General features: G+C 43.6%; 1 protein-coding gene across 1 annotated transcript in view; it reads left to right on the forward strand.

Moving 5' to 3' along the window:
• Positions 1–26768, forward strand: part of LOC133639048 (neuronal acetylcholine receptor subunit alpha-7-like) — a 46226-nt gene extending 19458 nt beyond the window's left edge. Inside the window, exons 5-11 of the mRNA XM_062032131.1 lie at positions 8622–8701; positions 11822–11989; positions 15460–15654; positions 22783–22869; positions 24397–24506; positions 25864–25993; positions 26085–26768. Of these exons, the coding sequence (XP_061888115.1) occupies positions 8622–8701; positions 11822–11989; positions 15460–15654; positions 22783–22869; positions 24397–24506; positions 25864–25993; positions 26085–26362 (1048 nt within the window). The 3' untranslated portion in view covers positions 26363–26768. The remainder of the gene's footprint in view (positions 1–8621; positions 8702–11821; positions 11990–15459; positions 15655–22782; positions 22870–24396; positions 24507–25863; positions 25994–26084) is intronic.
• The last annotated feature ends 421 nt before the right edge of the window (positions 26769–27189 follow it).

The raw sequence follows: 27189 nt of genomic DNA on the forward strand, positions 1-27189 counted from the left end.
ATAGAGCTAGGTGATCGCTTACGGTAGTCAAACAGATGATTTACGTTCTGGCGCCAAATAGCAGGTTGAGCAGGCTTATGAAGGCAGGACCTCTCATTAGCGCCAGGTGCGTTGAGTGCTGATGGAAAGGAGCTGCTTGCTGCCGCCGGAGTGACGCGTGCAGGAGATGAGCGCCCGTGGGCGTGTCCCGAGGCGCGCTCCGCGGGACTCCTTAAGGAGCGCGCAGCGGCATGCGGGCAGCGGCATGCGCGCAGCGGCATGCGCTTGCGCCGTGACAACGTTCCTAGAAATGTCTATTTATTTTTTACAGTAGCATTGTGTTTTTCTAGTATTGTTTCTCAAACAGTTGGTAGCAGCAGGGAAGATTTTCATAATTTTTGTCCAAACGTATGTGTTCATAATAGAACGATAATAAAGCCTGCAGCAACTGTAGTGTTCGGTCTAATTAATCGGATTCCTGTTCAACCTAGTATAAGTGGTAAGTACAGAGGAATACACATCGACATACACTATATTGCCAAAAGTATTTGGCCAGTTATGTTGGAAGAGGAAGGGGTCCGCCCAAACTGTTCCCACAAGGTTGGGAGTATGGAATTGTCCAAAATGTTTTGGTATCCTGGAGCATTCAAAGTTAATTTCACTAGAACTAAGGGGCCAAGCCCAACTCCTAAAAAACAACCCCACTGCATAATTCCTCCTCCACCAAATTTCACACTCGGCACGATGCAGTCCAAAATGTACCGTTCTCCCGCCAACCTCCAAACCCAGACTCGTCCATCAGATTGCCAGATGGAAAAACATGATTCATCAATCCAAAGAACGCATCTCCACTGTTCTAGAGTCCAGTGGCAACGTGCTTTACACCACTGCATCCGACTCTTTGCATTGGACTTAGTGATGTATGGCTTAGATACAGCTGCTCGGCCATGGAAACCCAATCCATGAAGCTCTCTGCGTACTGTATGTGGGCTAATTGGAAGGTCACATGAAGTTTGGAGCTCTGTAGCAACTGACTGTGCAGAAAGTCGGCGACCTCTTTGCACTATGCGTGTTACGGCTCAGGCTCCTGCCAACGCCTCTCATCCGTCTGTGCGCTCCAGTGAGCGCACCTCGGGACAGGCCCACGGGCGCGCACATCCAGGAGCGCGGTGTGCGCGTCTCCGCCCCGCGGCAGCCGCCAGCTGCAAACGATCACCGGCATTCTGCACACCTGCACTTAATGAAGGACCTGCCTTCATAAGCTCGCAGAACCTGCCAGGCGGCGCCGGAGTATAGTGTAGCGTTGAACGGGTTTGACAAATGTCTTTGCTTGAAGATGTCAAGAAATGCTGACCCAATGAACGATCGGTTCAACTTTTAATGATCAAGCCAATTTTAAACACACGCACACAAGTGAAAGCACAGCATACTTAGTCAACAGCCACACATGTCACAGTCAGGGTGGCCGTATAAAAACAACATTAACACAGTCACAAACATGCACCACACTGTGAACACACACCAAACAAGTAGACAAACACATTTCGGGAGAACATCCACACCGCAACACAACATAAACACAACAGAACAGATACCAAGAATCCTTTGCAACACTAACTCTTCCGGGACGCTACACAGCCCCCACCTAGCTGGGTTCGTTGTCCCCAACAGCCCATGCGTTCATCACAAAGTCCCGCAAGTGCTGAGGCAACCGGCGTCGTCGACGCCCCTCTGATGGCGGCTGGCTGCTACCACTGTCTGCAGGTAGGTCGGAAGGGGGTATTACCTCAGCATCCTCGTTGCTCCCTGGGGGTATCTCCCTCTCTGGCAGGGTGCTTGACTCCAAGTGCCCCCGGCTCTGGTCCAATGGCTGGTATGGGGCCAAGCGGTCTCGGTGCAGCACCACCAGCCGGTTCCGAGGTGCCAGTCGTATCCGATAGACCACGTCGGACAACTTCTGGAGGACCTTGCAGGGTCCCAACCAGTGGCTAGTGAGCTTTGGGGAGAGTCCTTTCTTTCTCACCGTGTTGTAGACCCAGACATGCGCGCCTGGTTCAAAGTCCTGGCCTCGACTGCGGAGGTCATATGCCCGCTTCTGTTGGGCCCCAGCCTCCGTCAGGCTGGTGCGGGCAAAATCGTGGGCCTCCCGCAGCCGCTCCACAAGGTTGTAGTAGTAGTCCAGGCCCGGCGCTCCTCTCACTTCTGGTTCTGGGGCTGGGCCAAAAACCAAATCAACAGGCGTGCGTAGTTCGTGACCAAACATCAATGATGCAGGGGTGCAGCGTGTTGACTCCTGCACCGCTGTCCTGTAGGCCCAAAGAATGAGTGGGAGGTGTAAATCCCAGTCTCTCTGCCGCTTGTCGGTGAGAATGGCAAGTTGTGTGGCCAAGGTTCTATTAAAACGCTCCACCAACCCGTCGCTCTGAGGATGCAGCGGCGTGGTGCGAGTCTTTTTCACACCCAGGCGACGGCACACCTCTTGGAATACCTGGGACTCGAAGTTCCGTCCCTGGTCGCTGTGCAACTCCTCTGGAGCTCCGAATCGGCAGAACATCTCCGAAACCAATCTCTCTGCCGTTGTTGCAGCGCTCTGGTCGGGTACCGCATACGCTTCTGGCCACTTCGTGAAGTAATCCATGGCCACCAAGATGTAACGGTTTCCGCAATCAGTGACCGGAAATGGGCCTAGAATGTCCACACCCACTTGTTCCATGGGGGCCCCCACCTGAAACTGCTGTAGGGGAGCATGGGAGCGGCGTGTGGGGCCTTTCTTTGCTGTGCATGCATCACAGCGGACGACGTGCATCTCCACGTCACGGCGAAAGCCCGGCCAGTAAAAACGCTGCCTCAGTCGGAGCAAGGTCTTGGTCACTCCAAAATGGCCAGTCCCTGGGAAGCCATGCATCACTTCGAGGACCTGAGGCCGCAGCACACGGGGCACCACGAGTTGGAGGGCAGCATGTTGTCCTGTCGGAGCTTCCCAGCAACGATACAGCAGGTCGCGAGACAACAGGAGGCTGTCCCACTGGGAGTACAGTGCTTTGGTCTCAGTATCCAAGTGCACCACTGTGGTCCATTCCGGCCGCTGCTGTGCCCCCACCCAGCTGCGAGCTCTCTCAAGCACTGGGTCTTGTCTTTGATGGTCGATCAATTGTTGGGGGGTGAAGCTGTCCAGGTCAACTGTGATGTCATGTTGCCTGACTGCAGCTACTGATGGGTCTGGCATGCACCGCTCTTCCGCCCGCTGGCAGAAATGACACGCCTCCTCACAGGGCCGTCTGGACACTGCATCAGCGTTGCCGTGCAGGCGGCCTGGTCGATGAGAAATCGTGAAGTCATATTCCTGCAAGATCTCGACCCACCTGGCCAGCTGCCCCTCGGGTTCCTTGAAGTTCAGCAACCAGGTGAGGGAGGCGTGATCTGTCTGCAACACAAACCGTTGACCATAAAGGTAGGGTCGGAAATGACGAAGGCCCAGGACAATGGCAAACAATTCCCGACGGGTGACGCAGTAGTTCCGCTCTGGCTTGCTCAGCCCCCGATTGTAAAAGGCCACGACCTGCTCGCCGTGATTCCCTTCCTGTGACAGCACAACCCCCACACCGACATCACTGGCATCTGTATCGACCACGAAAGGTCGGCTGGGGTCTGGGTAGGCCAACACTGGGGCTCGGACCAAGGCCTCTCGCAGCTGTGCAAAAGCCTCATTGCAGCTCTCAGTCCATTCAAATAACTGTCCCTTGTGTGTGAGCTGGCGCAAGGGGCCAGCAATCGTTGCAAAGTCCTTGATAAATCTCTGGTAATAGGATGCCAGTCCCAGGAAACTCCGCAACTCTTTAACATCTCTTGGCGCTGGCCAGTCACGGACAGTGGCAACTTTGGCTGGATCAGTAGCAACACCTTTCCCACTGACGACATGCCCCAGGAAGGAAACTTCACGCCGAAGCAAATGGCACTTTTTGGGGTTCAATCGCAGCCCAGCCTGACGAATGGCCTGGAACACATGCTGGAGGTTCTTTAGAGCCCCTTTAAATCCTGCAGCATGCACCAGGAGGTCATCCAGGTACACCACACAGCGATCACGGGGGATGGATGCCAGCACTCTCTCCATCAACCGTTCAAACGTGGCAGGTGCGTTGCAAAGCCCGAACGGCATCACCTGGAACTGCCAGAGTCCTTGACCTATTGTGAACGCTGTCTTTGGTCGAGCTTCGGCGGCCAACTCCACCTGCCAATAGCCACTTCGGAGATCCAGGGAGCTGAACCAGGAGGAGCCAGTGATGTAGTCCAGCGCATCATCTATGCGCGGCAACGGGCAGGAGTCCTTGCGGGTTACATCGTTGAGCCGTCTGTAGTCGACGCAGAACCGCCACGAGCCGTCCTTCTTCTTGACCAGAACTGCGGGTGCTGCCCATGGACTGCTGGAGGGCTCGATGACGCCCGCCTGGCGCATCTCCTCGATTTTCTCCTGGGCAGCCACTCGTTTGGCAAGGGGAAGACGGCGTGGATGTAGCCGGATTGGTCGTGCGTCTCCTGTGTCAATGTCGTGGAGTACGAGACTGGTGTGCATGCAGTCTTCATCTTTCGCTGCAAAAATGTCTTGGAAGGCATTCAGTAAGCTTTTTAGTCGCTCCTGCTGGGTGGTATCCAGGCCTTGACTGCTTCGCTCTAACAGTTCTGCAATAGCCTGCTGGGTCTCTATAGTAGGCAGTCTATTAGTAGAAGGGTTAGGTTGAGACTTCTCCTGGTCCACCATGAAGGCCGTAGCCGGGGATGGCTCTGTGGGGGCTGTCACTCTGCAGGCGCCTGGCTCATCAGTACCCTGGAGGGCAACTGTTTTCTCACCAAGATGAAGCGTGGCCCTAGGCACATCGACCACAGCTCCCCACATCTCCAACAGGTCAAGCCCAACAATGCAGGGGTCTTGAATGTCAGCCAGCCAGAATGGGTGTCGTCTTTCTTGGTCCGCCACCTTAATGCACACTGTCCCTTGGCCCAGCATGGCAGCCTTGCTACCGGTGACGGTTGTTATTCGGGCGTTGGTGATTGTCCAGCCTGATGGCAAGCTGCGCTGCAAGTGGGGAAGGACACCCGGCCGGATGATGGAGATAGTGGACCCCGTGTCAACCAGGGCTCTGCAGACTGTTCCATCAAGCTCACATTCCAGGTATAGCCCCCGGGCCCTGCCCAGGCGGCCCAAGCGCTGTGCGTCACATTCGGGTACAGTGGAAACCATCCCGGGTGTCAGTTCCCCGACACTGACACCCCTCTCTAGTTTGACGACACCTCAGCGGCAACGTCAATGGGGGCAGGGGCTGGACAGTGTCTTGCAATGTGGCCAGGGACACCGCAGCGGTAACAGTTCACTTCGGTCTGCCTTCTCTGGGAGAAGCGTGGCCGGGGCCTTGCAGTCACTTGGTCGGTTCCCTCTCCTTCGGTCTCGTCCCATCCAGCCTGGCGGACTCGCGGAACATCACGGCGGCCATCTGGAAACAGGACGTGCTCCACACGTTCGGCTTCAGTCGATGCGGCAGAGAGAGAGTGTTTAGCAAACAGTCTGAGATGTTCCCGAAGTCGTTCAGGCTGTAGACCACGGACAAAGGCTTGCACGGTGAGCTCTTCCTGTAATACTTCTGGGAACGCTGGGTGGCCCCTTCGCACCAGATGGCGAAGGTCCGCAGCATAAGCTCCGAGACTTTCTCCCAAAAGGCGTCGCCGCTTGTACAGCTGCTCTCGTGCTTCGTCTGCATGGATTGGTCGCCCGTAACGTCGTTGAAGAGCCTCGCGCATGGCCCCCCAATCAGCCAATTCCTCCTCTTGTAAATCGACCAAACACTGTAAGGCTGGGCCTTCCAGGGACAGCGCCACATGCCCTGCGGTTGCCACATCAGACCAGCCATTCAAACGTGCTGCTAGCTGGACCTGGAGGAGGAAGGATTCAATAGAGCCTTCTCCACTATAGTGAGGAAGCTTTGGAGTGGCGATGCTTGGCCTGTAGTCATCTCGCAGGGAATTTGTGTCCACCATCACCGCAGGAGAGGCACTTCTTCGCCAGGCACTCCTTCCAACACGAGGCGCACTTCTTCCATCTGGTTGAGCTTCCAATCTTGTCCCATCATATTGAGCTTCCATTCTTCCTCCAAGTGGATGGGCCTCCCGTCCACTAGGGCGGCGCAGGTTCCTCTCATTTACTTGGTGGTGAGGTAGTTGAGCCTCCAATCCACCAGGGCGGCGCTTGTTCCTTTCCTCTTCCTGGTGACGAGGTAGTCGGTCTTCATCCGGAAGTGCATTCTCCCAGCACTTGATGAGATCCTCAAGCTTCTTTGAGAAAGCCATCCCACTTCTGACACCAATGTAGCGTTGAACGGGTTTGACAAATGTCTTTGGTTGAAGTTGAAATTCTTCTATCCCTACAGCACTGCTAAACAGTCCAAGATTTTGCTGAGGTGGGCTAGAAAAATTGTCCAGGGTTGATTGAAAAGAAAAAGACATAATGAGAGGGGCAAAAAGAAAGGAGGAAGAAAAAAAAAAAATGTCACTGGGGCGGAGCTAAAGTCACTGGGGGCGGGGCTAAAGTCACTGGGGGCGGGGCTAAGGAAGTGTGCCGTCAGGTCCCTAATCAATTGGCAGGAGCCTGAGCCGTAACAGTGCGCTTCAGTGACCCCACTCTGTCAGTTTACGTGGCCTACCACTTTGTGGCTGAGTTGCTGTTGTTCCCAAACTCTTCCATTTTCTTATAATAAAGTCGACAGTTGACTTTGGAATACTTAGGAGTGAGGACATTTTACGACTGGATTTGTTCCACAGGTGGCATCCTATGACAGTTCCACGCTGGAAATCACTGAGCTCCTGAGAAACAGTTTCCATGCCTAAGTGCTTGATTTTATACAACTGTGGCCGGACCAAGTGATTAGGACACCTGATTCTGATCATTTGGATGAGTGGCCAAATACTTTTGGCAATATAGTGTAGCTGATGTAGTTTGTTAGTTAGTTTGTGACAGGAATAAAAAGAAAAAGGGAGCCTATAAGAAATAAGAAATGTAACTCACACAGTGTGTTGGTCGGATAAATCAATCAATCAATGTTAAAGGCCTACTGAAATGACATTTTTTTATTCAAACGGGGATAGCATATCCCTTCTATGTGTCATACTTGATCCTTTTGCCATATTGCCATATTTTTGCTGAAAGGATTTAGTAGAGAACATCGACGATAAAGTTCGCAACTTTTGGTCGCTGATAAAAAAAGCCCTGCCTGTACCGGAAGTAGCGTGACGTCACAGGTTGAAGGGCTCCTCACATTACCCCATTGTTTACACCAGCAGCGAGAGGGATTCGGACCGAGAAAGCAACGATTACCCCATTAATTTGAGCGAGGATGAAAGATTTGTGGATGAGGAACACGAGAGTGAAGGACTAGAGTGTAGTGCAGGACGTATCTTTTTTCGCTCTGACCGTAACTTAGGTAAAAGGGCTCATTGGATTCCACACTTTCTCCTTTTTCTATTGTGGATCACGGATTTGTATTTTAAACCACCGCGGATACTATATCCTCTTGAAAATGAGAGTCGAGAACGCAAAATGGACATTCACAGTGACTTTTATCTCCACGACAATACATCGGTGAAGCACTTTAACTAAGGAGCTAACGTGATAGCATCGTGCTTAAATGCAGATAGAAACAAAAGAAATAAGCCCCTGACTGGAAGGATAGACAGAAGATCAACAATACTACTATCAGGAGACACCAAACCAAACACTGGACCTGTAACTACATGGTTAATGCTGTGCCGCCTGTCGAAGCCTAGCAATGCTGTTGCTAACGATGCCATTGAAGCTAACTTAGCTACGGGACCTCGTCAGAGCTATGATAAAAACATTAGCTCTCCACGTACGCCAGCCCTCATCTGCTCATCAACGCCCGTGCTCACCTGCGTTTCAGCGATCGACGGCGCGACGAAGGACTTCACCCGATCATCGATGCGGTCGGCGGCTAGCGTCGGATAGCGCGTCTGCTATCCAAGTCAAAGTCCTCCTGGTTGTGTTGCTGCAGCCGGTCGCTAATACACCGATCCCACCTACAGCTTTCTTCTTTGCAGTCTTCATTGTTCATTAAACAAATTGCAAAAGATTCACCAACACAGATGTCCAGAATACTGTGAAATTTTGCAAAAAAAACAGAGCTGTTTGTATTGGGATACAATGTGTCCGAATACTTCCGTTTCAACCATAGACGTCACGCGCAAACGTCATCATACATAGACGTTTTCACCTGGAAGTTTCGCGGGAAATTTTAAATTGCACTTTGTAAGTTAACCCGGCCGTATTGGTATTTGTTGCGATGTTAAGATTTCATCATTGATATATAAACTATCAGACTGCGTTGTCGGTAGTAGTGGGTTTCAGGAGGCCTTTAACATGTTCTTAATGGTAAAACATTTTAGAGAGGGGGAGCAAAATTTGTGATGTCACTAATGCAGGAATGACCCGAGCTCGATATAAATTGAATGGTAACTCCCCCATATCGTAGTCGGGTTCCTCAATGTGTCAAGTGTCCTAGCATTACCCACTATCAGTGTGTCTTTGGATGGGTCACAAACCATTGTTCATCATTCTGATCATGATTCCATGTTGCCCACAGTGCAGATGAAAGATTTGATGCCACCTACCATACCAAGGTTCTGGTGAGCTCCTCGGGAGAATGTATATACTTAGCTCCAGGTAAGCATTTTTAAATATTTTAGGTGTTCATCATGCTATCTTCATTGACAGATGCTTTTTTATGTCAGATTTATAATACTGTAATGCATAATGTAAACTGATGTTAATATATACAGATTTAGAATTTACATCAAGACATGTTCATTCATAAGCTAAATAAGTTAATAGAATAATATTTTATAAAATACCGTACTTTTCGAACACTCTCAAAAATCGACAGTGCGCCTAATGTACAGAATAATTCTGGTTGAGTTTACCGACCTCGAAGCAATTTTATCTGGTACACGGCGTAATGATAAGGGTGACCAGTAGATGGCAGTCATGCATAAGAAATAAGTGTGGATTGCAAGTTGAATAATGTTCAATAAATGACGCCAGCATGCACCAGTAAGCAAGCAACACCAAAACGCTAAAGTTTCATTGAGAAAATAGAACATTACACAAGGCGCTCAAAAGGCTGTCAAAATGTTTTAATACGACTTTGGTAAGCTACAAAGCCGCAGCCAAAATGCAACGCGGAACATTACGGCTACCATAGTGCAAAACCTAACACCAGTGAAGTTGGCATGTTGTGTAAATCGTAAATAAAAACAGAATACAATGATTTGCAAATCCTTTTCAACTTATATTCAATTGAATAGACTGTTATTTTTTACCAAATATTAGCTCATTTGGAATTTGATGCCTGCAACATGTTTCCAAAAAGCTGGCACAAGTAACAAAAAAGACTGAGAAAGTTGAGGAATGCTCATCAAACACTTACATGGAACATCCCACAGGTGAACAGGCTAATTGGGAACAGGTGGGTGCCATGATTGGGTATAAAAACAGCTTCAATGAAATGCTCAGTCATTCACAAACAAGGATGGGGCGAGGGTCACCACTTTGTCAACAAATGCGTGAGCAAATTGTTGAACAGTTTAAGAACAACATTTCTCAACGAGCTATTGCAAGGAATGTAGGGATTTCACCATCTACGGTCCGTCATATCATCAAAAGGTTCAGAGAATCTGGAGAAATCACTGCTCGTAAGCAGCAAAGCCGAAAACCAACATTGAATGCCCGTGACCTTCGATCCCTCAGGCAATACTGCATCAAAAACCGACAGCAATGTGTAAAGGATATCACCACATGGGCTCAGGAACACTTCAGAAAACCACTGTCAGTTACTATAGTTTGTCGCAAGTTAAAACTCTACTATGTAAAGCCAAAGCCATTTATCAACAACACCCAGAAATGCCACCGGATTCGCTGGGCCCGAGCTCAGCTAAGATGGATTGATACAAAGTGGAAAAGTGTTATGTGGTCTAACGAGTCCACATTTCAAATTGTGTTTGGAAACTGTGGACATCGTGTCCTCCGGACCAAAGAGGAAAAGAACCATCCTGATTGTTATAGGCGCAAAGTTGAAAAGCCAGCATCTGTGATGGTATGAGGGTGTATTAGTGCCCAAGGCATGGGTAACTTACACATCTGTGAAGGCGCCATTAATGCTGAAAGGTACATACAGGTTTTGGAGCAACATATGTTGCCACCCAAGCAACGTCTTTTTCATGGACGCCCCTGCTTATTTCAGCAAGACGATGCCAAGCCACATTCTGCACGTGTTACAACAGCGTGGCTTTGTAGTAAAAGAGTGCGGGTACTAGACTGGCCTGCATGTAGTCCAGACCTGTCTCCTATTGAACACATGTGGCGCATTACGAAGCTTAAAATATGACAGCGGAGACCCCGGACTGTTGAACAACTTAAGCTGTACATCAAGCAAGAATGGGAAAGAATTCCACCTGAAAAGCTTCAAAAATTGGTCTCCTCAGTTCCCGAACATTTCCTGAGTGTTGTTAAAAGGAAAGGCCATGTAACACAGTGGTAAAAAAGCCTCTGGGCCAACTTTTTTGCAATGTGTTGCTGCCATTAAATTCTAAGTTAATGATTATTTGCAAAAAAAAACATGTTTCTCGGTTCGAACGTTAAATATCTTGTCTTCGCAGTGTATTCAATTGAATACAAGTTCAAAAGGATTTGCAAATCATTGTATTCTGTTTTTATTTACGATTTACACAACGTGCCAACTTAACTGGTTTTGGGTTTTGTACGTAGACGGTCTTATACCATAGTACCGGTATGTATTTGTGTGAGTGTATATATATATATATATATATATATATATATATATATATATATATATATATATATATATATATATATATATATATATATATATATATATTTATATATATACAAATTAGTTTTAAGATGAGACTTTTACTGAGGTAGCATCTCTAACTGTTACCAGGAGGGCATTCCAGAGTACTGGAGCCCGAAGAGAAAACGCTCTATAGCCCGCAGACTTTTTTGGGGCTCTGGGAATCACTAATATACAGTATATAGTGTATGTATGTATGTATACATATGTATATATACAGTATATTTATATGTATTTATTTATTTATTTATTTATAGATGTATGTGTGTGTGTATAAATGTCAATGTATATATATAAATGTGTGTGTGTATATATGTGTAAATAGTATATATATATATATATATATATATATATATATATATATATATATATATATATATATATATATATATATATATATATATATATATATATACACACACTCACACACACATATATGTATATATCTATACAATGTATATGTATATTTATATATTTGTATATATGTATATATCATCACACATACTGTAATATATTTGTCATAAATTATTCTTTCAAATCATTGCTTGTCATCAAATAGCAAATCATACTTCCATTTGTCTGCCTTATATTTCAGTCAATTCCACGCGTCATCTTCCTGACTTACTTCCCACATGCTCATATTTTCTTCACTGTAGATTGGAGTTCGGGTTTTTCTTGCCTTCTGAGGGATTACCGACTGCTTTTACTTTATTATATATTTTTTTCTTCTGCCATTACCATTGACAGGGCAAGAGCTTTTGATGTTGTCAAAGTAAACATCCCTTGCAGCTTATTTTAGGGGCATACTATCTTTTCAGGTGTCACACTGCTTCCTCTATGCTGAAGTGGATGACGAGATGCTCTCTCATACGTCTCCTTTTCTCCTTCCTGTCTCCTATTTGTATCCCAATCAGCGATGTTTAAGAGCACCTGCTACATCGATGTCCGCTGGTTTCCATTTGACATCCAGAAATGTGAACTCAAATTTGGCTCCTGGACTTACGATGGCTGGTCTGTGAACTTGACCATGTCAGAGGCAGACATAAGTGGCTACGTCGCTAATGGAGAGTGGGACCTTGTTGGTAAGAGTGACTTCAAAATAAAATGGCAAAAAGAAAGGGTAAGTTCTTTTAAATTTGAAGAAACTTTGAAGGGATGTGCTCAAAGCTGAAGACATGAGAAGCTCTAAATATCTAAAGCCCAATCAAAAATATCTATTTCAGCATCACCTTTTTACCCTAAATGCCAGGTTGGTAGTTGAGTTGTTGGTTGTGAGTTTGACCCTCGGTCCTCGCTAAATGTCAAAAGTATCCTTGGACAACAGACAGAATCTCCATGCAGAGACCTCCAATGCTACGTCATCAGTCAGTAAATGAGATGACATTCACACTGCTATCAACCCGATAGCAAGTACTGCTCTTGAGGTCATCAGGGAGTGAGGTTTACATAACCCAGCCACAATCGCTGGCCTCTGCTAAACTAACCCCCCTAAACCTCACTCTCATCCGGGTCACGGCACCACTACAACCCGCCTGGTTCGGTCCCTGCTCTTCTGTTCCGTCGGGACTCAAACAGATGTCTTAGCTACGTCTTTTACAAGTAGCTTTTCCTGTAGCTTAGCTACTTTTTGACCCATGTAGCGAGGTAGTTGACATCAAAGCTACAAGCTACAAAGAGAGAAAATGGACTGCGAATCTAGGCCCAAAGAAATATGGAGAAAATCCAATGACCTGGATGATTGAGAACATCCATACATACGGAGAAAATCCATGGTGATTGGTTGGTGTTCGGAAGATGAGTCACAATTGGTTAAGGTTAGGGCGATTATGCACTAGCCAATCAGAGGCAAGATAAAACAGGCCATTGAAACTAGTAAGCAAAATCATAACAGACACGCGCTCATGTCACATGACGACGAGGGAGTCGGAGACAGAGGGACGCTACAAGCTGACGACTCAAAAAAAAAGAAACATGCTGTCGCGTTGGACAGATTATTAATGGTCTTTAGCTGAAGATGTCAAGAAATGCTCGCACTCTCTATGATCATTGCCAATTTTAATGATCATGTTCATTTCGAACACAGTCTATACACAAGGGAATACTTAGTCAACATATCACATTAATGGGGGCCTTATGAACATTGCCAACACTGTCGTAAACATGTGCCATATAGTGAGACCATACTAAACAACAATGACTAGCACAACATAAACAGAACGGAAAAAATTCCCAGAATTCCCTGCATCACCAAGTCTTCCGGGACGCTACAATACTATGGCAGATGGATTCTCTCCCGCAGATTAGATTTTTTCTTTAGTGATGAAGATGACGTGCAGGAAACCCACAATAATGCGCGTCCTTGGTCATATTTAGACAAATGTATGTGTTTAGAGAAAATGCCCAAAACCTTAGTTTTTAGTTATTTACTCTGTAAAACAAAATCAGAACTGCTCTCTTCATCGAAGACTAGGAACACAAATTTAGGTGAGTTGAGTTCATGAAAAGTTTTACTGCACATAACCATTGCAACTGTTCCCAAACAACACACAAGTCATTGTTTTTTTGTCAAAATATAGATAAACACTAGGGTTTTTTTTAGTTTTTTTTTTACTGTAGGTAGAGAAAATTAATAACATTATAGGGTTGGGCCAAAGAAAAGGCAAACTAAATATATACATACAGTGGGGTGTGGCGACCCCTAGAGGTAGTTGTAAGGTGGACCCAGCTAAATGACAGATAGTTATTAGTAAGGGTCCATTTGTACACTCTCAGTTACATTAATATTGATATTATACATGTGGGCCCGTAGATTTAAATTATGCTAAATGTAGCTTCGATAACTTGTAGCTTAGCTTCCTAAATTTTCCAAGTCGTTTGCCCATCACTGCTGGTGAGTCTGTCCCAATACTGTGTAAGTACTACTAAAATAATTGGGCCAAAGAAAGTTACAAATTGTAAGGTTGTGGAGTCAGGACAGTGTGACATGCTCTACCGTAAAGCGCAGTTGCCCATGCGTGTGTTTCCATCAGTTGATGTAAACAAAGTTTTTTCTGCGTTCTTATATTTAAAACGAGTGCTCTCACGTTGATAAAGTTGATAAACCCTATTTAATTCAGGAAAGAACTCTGTCGGTGAGGTTCATTGTCATCAAGAGCCTTTAAAATAAAGATAAACATTTGTTGTCATTTATATGGATTTTGCAGTGTTTTCTGGATGTAATACTGTAATTGTTGTACACTAAAAGTGTTGGTGCCTGGAACAGATTAATAGGATGTATTGTTCCTAATGGGAAAACATTTTTTTCGGTTTTTGACTGACCTTTTGACACGGACTACTGATGAAAAACCGAGGTACTACTGCATTAAGAAATACATGTTTAACAGAAAAAAGTCAAAATGCTAAGTTATTCAGAATCAGAATCTTTAATAATTAAGATTTTCAGCACAATCCCATTCAAGATCAGACAAACATTACAGGGAGACAGAACAGGATCGCTGACGGGTTTGCCAACTTTTGCCGGCCCTTACAAAAAAGGTGATAAACAGGTAAACACTGGGGAGGGGGGGTGAGGAAAAAAAATATTCAGTCCAAGCCTGGGCCCTTTGAGAGAGTCCAGACTGAGACCAATGAAGAAAAAAACCTCATAGCCGTAGCACACATAAACATGTGTGTAAGAGGGAAACATCAAAGAACATTAAAGACATTAAAAGAGCAGCGCTGATGCAACCAGACACTTCTACACACAGCCACAAAAGTAAAACAACAACAACAAAAAACATATACTGTGGTGGCCTCTGCGGTGTTCCACGCCATCGTCTGCTGGGGTGGGAGGAAGCAAGAGACAGGAGCAGACCCAACAAAGAAACCAAGAGAGCCGACTCCACCCTCGGCCGCCCACCAACTCTCGGCCAGTGTCCAGTCCGCATGGCTGAGCGAGGATGCATCCTAGGAGACCGAGGTGTCCGATACCTGCTCATTCAGCCAAGACACTGTGAAGCTTGTCTGTCCCGGCGCTCATCGCTAGCTCCGCAGCCCTTTCTCTTCATCCGCATCTCCTCCAGTCTCTCCAAACGGACTCTGGTGTGGCAGAGACCCAGCAGCTGGTCTCCATGGCCAAAAGGAGGCAGATTCAGAAGTCCACAAAAAAGCACTGCAGAAGTCACGAAAGTAGCAACCCTTGTCGCACAGTCCCAAAAAAAACCACATGAAAACAAAAGGGAAACATCAGGAACACAAAAGGATGACACAAGAGCACAGAGCTCCTGCCACCAGCAGCCACAACAGCGGCGCCATCTTGGGGGAAAAAAAGGTAGCTTAGTTGAAGATTTACATTAAAGCAAAGAACGCAAAGATATCCACAAATCGGTCAACGTTACAAACTAAACATTTATTTATATTTTTATGAAAAATGCAGAAAGATTGCAACAGAAACAATATTATTGTTATGAGAGAATCATCTCTAAAGTGCTTTATTGCACTCCATATGCACATAAATTATGTCTACCCTGATTGAGTACATTGTACAAGACTTGTGTTTTGTGTGCCGTCACAGAGGTTACAGTAAAGAGGGAAGACCACATCTATCCGTGCTGTCCGGAGCCATATCCCGACGTCAAATACACCATAGTGATGCGCAGACGGACCCTCTATTATGGACTCAACCTGCTGATCCCCTGTATCCTGATCTCCATGCTGGCCTTGCTTGTCTTCCTGCTGCCTGCGGACTCGGGAGAGAAGATCTCACTTGGTAGTAGTGCTTTACATTTTCATGTCAACAAAATTCTTTGTAGAAGATAATGATTATATCGAAATTCAAACCGTAGTTATTTCCATGTTGGGTTATATTGGGGACTACATTGCCCATAGGTGTGAAGAATGTTAGTGTGAATGGTATGTATGTTCCCTTCCTGTGAGATTAAGGCCCCTTCTACACTAAGCCGGCTAAAGTTATCCAGGGTAAATCCCACCTAACCTTATCCTTGTCCACACACACACAATGGTCGTTTAAGACCCCCTACCATCCTCCGTCCGCCGGCGCAACGCGACCTAGTACGCGTGTGCGGAAAATGTGCACGTCATAGTCACCTCCAGTGTTGCTGTGTGTGCAAGTTCTTAAATTAAATGTAACTTATCTGAACAATATCAAGTGTTGTGATATTTCAATTAACTGGAATCCAGTGTGTTGTGGGGCCCTATTGTAGTGAATGACACCTGAGACATCATAAATTAATCAAATTTTATTGGACATATAAACAATGTGGTAAAGAACATTTTACATCAATCAATCTAGGGATGTAGATATCTGGTCAGGACACTCCTCACTCTTTTGCCTTCACCTTCATTGTCTATTAGTTGTTGGTGACTTTATATACTCTGGACCTAGACGTTGAGTCCGCGACATACATGGCGGAGAATAACTGATACAGTCTGCTTTGCCAGTCCAAACGCATTCGATGTTTTCCATAGTCTTACCTCGACAGCCAGGTAATACAAAGCATACGCTACCTTTTTTTTTATCACATCCACGGGAGCCTCATTGTCTCTCCTTCGACAAATGGACGGACGAAGTTTTTCGCTACGTAGACTCACAGCTGACCTGGACATTCGAAAGTTCTCTTGCTGTCTGAGAAGTGTTGTATCCCAAATAGCTGCAATGGCTTTCTCTTTAGGTATTCATGTGTGTTATTTCCACAAGCGTCTGTACAGACGAAAGGAGAAACACGGGCATGTCTGGATGACTCGCCTCCTTATTTCCAGTGGTTAGCTCCGAGTTACGAAACCGCTTTATTATGAAGCTGGCTGTGGCGCAATCAATGAGTCCATACAAAGCTAAGAGCCGGAGATTCAAGAAATAGACGGCGCACTTACCGGTGTAAAAAAAGTATCCATGGAGAGGAACCTTAAACGATGAATTAGTGTGGCCGAAACGGGGCTTAGGCTAAATAATTATTAGTTTAATGAGCTACCCGGCTTAATGTACACATAGCCTAAATGTGATAATACTAATTACCATTAACATTTGTTATTGGCCTCTTGCTGGGAACATCTACAGCATTCAACCCTCAGAGTATATTGGGGACTTTTTTGTCTTTGAGGTAAATTTTTGCCCAAATTTTCTGCCATATTTTTGTTTGCATTACTCCGAATGGAAGGCTTTTTTTAAGAGTTTTTTTTTACATGTTTAATTGTAATATTTTCTGTCATGACCTGTTTTGTTTTGTGTTCAGTGTAGTTCTTTTATGTTTGAGTCTATTTCTGCTTCAGCGCTCTTTTCTTTGTTTATTCAGGCTGCTAAGTGCGTTGATCACCAGTTCACCACCTGCTGCGGCCACTAATCACACACCTTTGTAACAGATGTCACCCTGCCTTAGCTTGCATGGCCATTGTTCGGCTCCATGCGACAGTTTTCTCTTTTTGTGTTTTTGCCTCAAGCTAAGTTTTGCCTTGGGCTTCCCGTGCGCCTCCGAGCGACACTGTGTTTTTGTGTTTTTGCCCTGTCATTGGAATCAAAAGGTTCTTACGGGCACGTTGCTTCTGCCGTTTCCAGTCTTTCCTGGAAACACGACGATCGCGACAATGCGACCAGAGCGCTGAAACAGAAATAGACGTAAACATAGGAGAAAACATACCGAACCCAAAACACGCCAGGTCACGACAATTTACATTTCAAATACTTTCCTACATGAACGATACTATAGCCAAAGAGTAACTAAAAGACGGAAAAGTCCTTAGGGAACAAAGAGTACTTAAAAAAATTATAGATTCATATTTTTTCTACTCTTTTTGCTCAAATCTCCAGATTAATTTCAGTCCTGAATAAAAAATAGCATACAGTATTTTCCGGACCATAGGGCACACTGGATTATATGGCGCACTGTCGAAGAATGGTCTATTTTTTATCTTTTTTCATATATTAGGCAATTAGATTATAGGGCGCATTAAAGGAGTCTTATTATTTTATTTTTTTTTCTAAATGGAAAACACTTCCTTGTGGTCTACATAACATGTAATGGTGGTTCTTTGGTCAAAATGTTGCATAGATTATGTTTTACAGATCATCTTCAAGTCGTTTTCTGACAGTCGCTTTCGGATGCACCGTTTTGTGGGCGGTCTTATTTACGTGGCTCACCTTCGGCAGCGTCTTCTTCCCATCATCTTTGTTGTAGCGGTGTAGCATGCAAGGACGGGTAGAAATAGCTGGTAGAAGTGTCAAAAGATGGAGCTAACTGTTTTATTGACATTCAGACTTTACTTAAATCAATAACGGAGCAGCATCTCCTCATCCGGAAACCACCACACCGGAAATGTGTCCCATGAAAAAAACGTCCGACCGGAACTCTAATAACTAAAGTTCCATGGGTGAATAATGTAAACTCACTACACCGGTATGTTTTAGCGCTTTCATGGCGAGTTTACTGACAGATATAAGTAAGAACTTTACACTACTTTATATTAGAAATGGCAACAGCAGAGGGTGAATGTCCCATAACAAGAAGATAGAGAAAAAGAAGAAGCTTATCAACTACGGCGTTGGCGCGGACGCGGGCAATTTTTCAGGACTTATGCAGATCCCAAATACAAATCAGCAGGTACCAGAAGGTAAGAAAATGTTCTTTTGCATAGTATTGCAAAACAAAACGCCAGATAATATGTCTTACCTTATACACACACCATATTAATACTTGTATGTTTAATGCGCCGACAATCCTTCAAGCGGTGCGGCTTCATAACTTACCAAAGTCGTACTAAAAAATGTTGATAGATTTTTGAGCGCCGTGTGTAATGTTCTATATTTTTAATGAAACATTTAAAATGTTGATGTTGTTTACTTGAGACCCATCATAGTGGAGTCTACACGTATCTCTTATGTTTGACTGCCATCTACTGGTCACACTTATCATTACACCATGTAACAAATAAAATAGCTTCGAGGTGGGTGAGCTCAACCAAACTCATTCCTTACATTAGGCGCACCGGGTTGTAAGGCGCACTGTCGAGTTTTGAAGAAAAAAAAGGATTTGAAGTGCGCCTTATAGTCCGGAAAATACGGTACATGCAATTAGGGCCTGAGCAGCGGTGCAAGCCCTGCATGGGCGTTGTAGAGCACCACAAGGGCCCTTTTGAAATTGCTGTTTTTTCTTCCATGGAATAACCCCTTTTGTATACTGTTGATGTGCTTCAATACACATTAGTGTGTAAATGTGTTCCTGTATAGCAGGAGTCACCAACGCGGTGCCCGCGGGCACCAGGTAGCCCGTAAGGACCAGATGAGTAGCCCGCTGGCCTGTTCTAAAAATAGTTCAAATAGCAGCACTTACCAGTGAGCTGCCTCTATTTTTTAAATTGTATTTATTTACTAGCAAGCTGGTCTCGCTTTGCTCGACATTTTTAATTCTAAGAGAGACAAAACTCAAATAGAATTTGAAAATCCAAGAAAATATTTTAAAGACTTGGTCTTCACTAACTGACAAAGAAACAGATAACAGATTTGGTGTCCAGTTCAAAGTGTGACATGATTTATTTAAAAATTTGAGAGTTGACTTTTGTATTTTACATGAGTTATTATTTGTACAAACCTGGTGCAAAGTAATTCATGATTTGTTAAAAAATGTTAGGGGCTAGCTAGTTAAAATGGGATTTTGTGATTTCACAAGACTGTCTTAGAAGTGATCATTTGAAAATGTTCAATTTGAAAAATGTGCACTTAGAGAAAATATAAAAATAAAGTGTTGCATGTTGATATTTATCTGTTTCTATATATATTTATTGTGAGAAATCATTAAGATGATCAGTGTTTCCACAAAGATAAATATCATTAATTATTAATAATAACATAGAGTTAAAGGTAAATTGAGCAAATTGGCTATTTCTGGCAATTTATTTAAGTGTGTATCAAACTGGTAGCCCTTCGCATTAATCAGTACCCAAGAAGTAGCTCTTGGTTTCAAAAAGGTTGGTGACCCCTGCTGTATAGTATTTCTCCAGCAATGGTCGTGTGGTGACATCAATGATGGTATTTTGAGAGGTAATCTTTGAAGTCGGACATCACTGAAGGCTTAGGTGGGAAACGCACGGCCCGCGACTGGGTGACGATGAATTGCAAAAAATGTTTTGCAAATGATATGATGTGGGCGTAGCTGAGATAGGCTCCAGCACCCCCCGCGACCCCAAAAGGGATAAGCGGTAGGAAAAGGAAGGATGGATGATGTGGGCGTGGCACAGCGCCAAACTTGGATCAGATGGTTCGCCACAAAACACGAAACGTTAACTGTTTCACAAGTTCAGATCTTGATCCTAATTGTTACAAATGATGATAAGAGTGGCTTTATTTTATTTAGTTTTGTTTTATTGTATTTTATTTTGTTTTATTAAGGCCCGTGCGGCAGAGTAAGCCTCGCAGGGGCGATGCAAAACACCGCAAGGGCCCTATTGAAATTGCTGTGGTTTTTTTTATACAGTTGGTTGCCTTTTTGAGGCCCTTAACATGCACGAATGCCGGCCGACTCGCGTAAACCCCGCAGTGCAACATGGGCGAGGGCCCGTTCAATGCTTGAATGTTTTTTTTGTTTTTGTTTTTAAATTGCATAACACGAGTTATCATGCACACAGTACATGTTAAAAAGTTGAGGTAAAGATCCTGTGATGAAAAGTGGACCAAAATTGCAGTAAATATGACAAAGTGTACCCTTTTTCTCCAAAATGAAACCCTGAAATTAGAAAATCATGATTATAGTGTGTAATGGCTGTATAGATAAAAAAAACATTTAATCGTAATGGTAGTCAATGTATTTTTTGTCCCCATTATACTACCCAGCTATAAAGCGTGTAAGGATGCATGTAGCTATGACAATCTGTCACTTCACTTCTGGTGGTGGTTCCTTGTTTGGTGTTTGTTTTTGTTCCCCTTCCTGCTTTTCTCCCTGAGCGCTCGTTTTCCTCACCTGTCCCTGATTGGCAGCCTGGCACACCTGGTTGCAGTTGCCAATCAGGCTGCTATATATGCCTGCCTCGCCTGTTCCTCAGGGCTCGAGGATTCATGACTATGTTAAAAACCTTACATGCACGACTGCTTCCTTCTCTGGTTTGAGTATTAAAAGACTCTTACCTGATCATCACTCTCCTGGTTCCTGCATCTTGGGGTCACTACTACTGCAGCCATGCGGGCTCGCGACAGTAACAATGCACCAAAATATGTTTTATTAGTAATATTATGTATATTTAAGCCTGATCTTTACCCGAGTACCCCAGCCCGTTAATATCTACTGTATGGATAATAAATCATTTTATGCAAATCTTTAAAGGCCTACTGAAATGAAATTTTCTTATTTAAACGGGGATAGCAGATCCATTCTATGTGTCATACTTGATCATTTCGCGATATTGCCATATTTTTGCTGAAAGGATTTAGTAGAGAACATCAACGATAAAGTTCGCAACTTTTGGTCGCTGATAAAAAAGCCTTGCCTGTACCGGAAGTAGCGTGACGTCACAGGTTGTGGAGCTCCTCACATCTGCACATTGTTTACAATCATGGCCACAAGCAGCGAGAGCGATTCGGACCAAGAAAGCGACGATTTCCCCATTAATTTGAGCGAGGATGAAAGATTTGTGGATGAGGAAAGCGAGAGTGAAGGACTAGAGGGCAGTGGAAGCGATTCAGGTATTCAGCTGGGAATGACTAAAACAGTAAATAAACACAAGACATATATATACTCTATTAGCCACAACACAACCAGGCCTATATTTAATGTGCCACAAATTAATCCCGCATAACAAACACCTCCCCCCCTCCCGTCCATATAACCCGCCAATACAAATCAAAGACCCGCACAACACACTCAATCCCACAGCCCAAAGTACCGTTCACCTCCCCAAAGTTCATACAGCACATATATTTCCTCAAAGTTACGTACGTGACATGCACATAGCGGCACGCACATACGGGCAAGCGATCAAATGTTTGGAAGCCGCAGCTGCGTACTAACGGTAGCGCGTATCCAACACAAAGTCCTCCTGGTAAGAGTCTCTGTTGTCCCATCTCCACAAGCATGTGTATCCAACTCAAAGTCCTCCTGGTAAGAGTCTCTGTTCTCCCAGTTCTCCACAGGCAAATGGTAAAGCTTGACTGTCATCGTTCGGGAATGTAAACAATGAAACATCGGCTACGAAGTAGCCGCTACGTGTTTGTGTTGCTGCAGCCAGCCGCTAATACACCGCTTCCCACCTACAGCTTTCTTCTTTGCTATCTCCATTGTTCATTAAACAAATTGCAAAAGATTTACCGACACCGATGTCCAGAATACTGTGGAATTTTGCGATGAAAACAGACAACTTAATAGCTGGCCACAATGCTGTCCCAAAATGTCCGCTGCAATCCGTGACGTCACGCGCAAACGTCATCATACCGAGACGTTTTCAGCAGGATATTTTGCGGGAAATTTAAAATTGCACTTTACTAATCTAACCTGGCCGTATTGGCATGTGTTGCAATGTTAAGATTTCATCATTGATATATAAACTATCAGACTGCGTGGTCGGTAGTAGTGGGTTTCAGTAGGCCTTTAATTACATAGATACATCAAATGGTTACTCAAAGGGTTAAAATAAAATTTTCAAAAATACATGTTTGCCATTCTTATTTAGGATAAAGTTGATTGAGAGATATGAGCAAAAAAAAGTAGAAATAAATATGAATCTAAATATGTTTTATACACTCTTAACTCCCTGAGGACTATTTTGTCTTTTCGGTACCCTATGTCTGCTAAAGTAAGTAATCCCCAGAGGGTTAAACCTTTATTTTTATGCATGTTTTTATATGAAAAACACTGTGCTTTTGTTTTGTTTTGAAGTGTTAATGAAGATTTCATCCCTCCAGGAATCACAGTACTGCTCGCCCTGACCGTCTTCATGCTGATCGTTGCGGAGATTATGCCGGCCACATCGGACTCAGTACCTCTGATAGGTAAGCAGGGGTGGTGTTGTCTCTACGCTCTCACATGATAAGTGACTGTTTGCCTCTCATGCACGGCTGCCTGGAGGGCGCCAACTTTCCACCGTGTTGTAAGCATTATGTCCCGCCCTCTTCCTGCTTCGAGCATGCCACCCATGTCCCGCGTACGGAGAAATAGCAGCAACCAAAACGCAAGTTGTCATGGTTGAATCTGGAGTGAGTAGCTTCAAAGTAACTGTGTTGCCATAGTTACTTTGAAAAAGTAATCGGATTACTGATTACGCCCATCCAAAGTAACTTAGCTACTTTACTGATGACTTTATCTTAAAAGTAGCTAGTTTGGATTACAATTTACTTAATTAGTTACTTTTTGTCGCCAGCATTTTAATATTCTTATATGTAGCTGATAAAAAATGTCCATCTTACCCTCCATTGTTTTTATGGTTTGTTTTATTTTTTTGTGTTGCTTGCTGCTTAGTGGGTATAACAGCAGGGGCGCAGAGGGGATTTTTCAATTGAATGTGTAAAACGGAATTAAAAACGTGTTAAATAACTATGAGAGGCATATTATTGGCTTAATAAATGTTTTAAAAAATGTGGATTTTTTTTGGCCTTATATGGGTGCATCCATTATTTGCAGTTTTTTGCAATTTGCAGGGGCCTTGAAATGTAACTCCTGCGAATAGCGTGGCTCTACAGTACTTCATATTGGGTTCATTGTAGATTTTATCCGCCTTCAGCTTGTAACAGTACTGTTAAAAAATAGTTAACCATAATCTGGCTGGGATTCCACCATTATGGAGGTTAACTTGTGTCAATATTACAAAACATGTTTTGGACACTGAATTTATGTAAATTAATATTTTGCATTTGAATTTTGTGAACAGAATGTTTTATATATGCTGACAATTTTATTAAACAAAAATGTGTGAGCAAAATTAGCATGTTACAAATTCAGTTATTTAAGAAAATGTTTTAAAATTCTATGTAAAAAAAATATAGAGTGCAGAAAAATTCAGTGCAGAAAAATTCATAGTGGAAATATTTGTACTTCAAAACTCAAGACTCACTTACGGGAAATTAAGACAGAAGCAAACAATTCTGCAAACTTGACACCTCAATGACAGAATCCATTGCTTCAGTCTTAATTTTATATAACTGAGTCTTGAGTTTTGAAGCAACTAATATTTTTTTACACTGAGTTTTTGTACAATTATTAAAAAATGTTCCCCTGAATTTGTATACGATGAATTTTAAAATACTGTATTTCAACAAACTGCATTTTTAAACACACACATTGTGCTTACACATTTTTATTCAATTGTCAGCATAATTTGATGGGAATTTTTTTTTTAAATTTAGTCCACACATTTCAAACACAAAAATTAAGTGACATAAATTCAGTGTCCGAAAAAAGCTTTCTTAATAAATTCACAAAATAACCTGAAAACACCATGAGGTGAGTAGGCTTAACAATGACATATTTTAGAGACGATGAATGGAGGGACTAACTCATTTGTCTGTCTTTAATTTTTCCAGCGCGGTACTTTGTCACCACCATGGTCATTGTTGCCTTTTCCATAATTGCCACAATTGTGGTCTTACAATTTCACCATCACGACCCTGATGGAGCCAGGATGCCAAAGTGGGTGAGTGTCCATGTCTTTATAAGCATAATATTGACCCACAAACACTTGAGAACCAGCGTTCTCTGCATGCATTTTAGTATTTTTCTTTTGGCAGATATACAAATTTTAAAAAAAAAAGCAAAAATAAACTGTGTTATGCAAAAGACAGTTTAAGAACAACATTTCTCAACGAGCTATAGCAAGGAATTTAGGGATTTCACCATCTACGGTCCGTAATATCATCAAAAGGTTCAGAAAATCTGGAGAATTCACTGCACGTAGGCAATGATATTACGGACTTTTGATCCCTCAGGCGGTACTGCATCAAAAAGCGACATCAGTGTGTAAAGGATGTCACCACATTGGCTCAGGAACACTTCAAAAAACCCCTGTCAGTAACTGCAGTTTGTCACTATATCTGTAAATGCAAGTTAAAACTCTCCTATGCAAAGCCAAAGCTATTTATCAACAACACCCAGAAACGCCGCCAGCTTCGCTGGGCCCGAGCTCATCTAAAATGATGGACTGATGAAAAGTGGAAAAGTGTTCTGTGGTCCAACTGTGGACGCCGTGTCATACGGAACAAAGAGGAAAAGAACCATCCGGATTGTTATAGGCGCAAAGTTCAAAAGCCAGCATCTGTGATGGTATGGGGGTGTATTAGTGCCCAAGGCATGGGTAACTTACACATCTGTGAAGGCGCCATTAATGCTGAAAGGTACATACAGGTTTTGTTGCAACATATTTTGCCATCCAAGCAACGTTGTTATGGAAGCCCCTGCTTATTACAGCAAGACAATGCCAAGCCACGTGTTACAACAGCATGGCTTCATTGTAAAAGAGTGCGGGTACTAGACTGGCCTGCTTGTAGTCCAGACCTGTCTCCCATTGAAAATGTGTGGCGCAATATGAAGGAGACTGTTGAACAACTTAAGCTGTACATCAAGCAAGAATGGGAAAGAATTCCACCTGAAAAGCTTAAAAATGGGTCTCCTCAGTTCCCAAACGTTTACTGAGTGTTGTTAAAAGGAAAGGCCATGTAACACAGTGGTAAAAATGCCCCTGTGCCAACTTTTTTGCAATGTGTTGCTGCCATTAAATTCTAAGTTAATTATTATTTGCAAAAAAAAAAAAAGTTTCTCAGTTCGAACATTAAGTATCTTGTCTTTGCAGTCTATTCAATTGAATATACAAAAGAAAAGATTTGCAAATTATTGTATTCTGTTTTTATTTACGAATTACACAACGTGCCAACTTCACTGGTTTTGGGTTTTGTACCTTCAGCCAAAACTTTACTTTTTATTGCGTAATTTGCCAATAACTCAAAATGAACGCTTTGGTTGCTGTTTTGTTAAACTCCTTAATTGTCTCCCTCAAGGTACGTGTCTTCCTCCTGAATTGGTGTGCCTGGTTTCTGCTCATGAAGCGTCCAGATGAGGACAAAAAGATCCCGCAGAACAGTCCGACCGGCATTGACACAAAGGCCGGTGTTCCATCCTCCACCAACGGTAACACACTATATTGGAATGCACGGCATGGAGAGCATTCATTGGTCAGCTGGCACAAACTCACCTGATCCTGCACCTCTTGGACACACAGATGAGGATCAGACGTTCCTCCCCAAAGGTCAAAGCTACGCAGCTGACAGCGGGGAACCAGAGCTCGTCAAGATCCTAAACGAAGTGCGCTATATTGCCAGGCGCGTCCGTGTGCAGGATGACGGAAAGACGGCGGTAAACGACTGGAAATTTGCCGCGGCTGTAATTGACCGTCTCTGCTTTGTGATTTTCTCGCTGGTCCTTATCCTCAGCACCTTAAGCATTCTTATGTCGGCACCAAACTTTCATGAGGCCGTATCCAAAGATGCTTTTGCTTGAGAACTTAATCAGAAAATAGACTACAAGATGCCCATCATTTACATTAAAAACAGTTTGCGATACTGTATTTTGTAGTCTATTATATATGAGACTTGCGTATCAACAAATATTGTACTTCTCATCTTGCAGTGGCATTGCATGCATTTGAATATTTGCCCTAAACTTTGCCTTTTATATTACGAAACAATACTCTATTTACCACAATTGTAAACCACCTCAGTTGCATTATTTTCTAACGAATATGTAAACAAATTAAATGACAAAGCATTGCTAAGCGACAATATTTTATGTTAAATCACTGTTTTATGTAAACACCTTTGTACTAAAATTGCATCCATACACTGTACACTTGTGTATCTCTCTTTGTGCTTGATAGTACTTATAATAAAACTGTTGCCACATGCAACTTTATTGATATTCTTCCGGTTATTTGTTTTTGCACGATATAGCGTACAATAATTCTACACATGCAAAATTACAACAAGAATATTAAAGGCCTACTGAAACCCACTACTACCGACCACGCAGTCTGATAGTTTATATATCAATGATGAAATCTTAACATTGCAACACATGCCAATACGGCCGGGTTAACTTATAAAGTGCAATTTTAAATTTCCCGCTAAACTTCCGGTTGAAAACGTCTTTGGATGATGACGTATGTGCGTGACGTAACCAGTGAAACAGAAGTATCGGTTCCCCATTGAATACAATACAAAATAGCTCTGTTTTAATCTCATAATTCCACAGTATTCTGGACATCTGTGTTGGTAAATCTTTTGCAATTTGTTTAATGAACAATGAAGACTGCAAAGAAGAAAGTTGTA

Source organism: Entelurus aequoreus, linkage group LG02, assembly GCF_033978785.1.
Source record: "Entelurus aequoreus isolate RoL-2023_Sb linkage group LG02, RoL_Eaeq_v1.1, whole genome shotgun sequence".
Lineage (NCBI taxonomy): Eukaryota > Metazoa > Chordata > Actinopteri > Syngnathiformes > Syngnathidae > Entelurus > Entelurus aequoreus.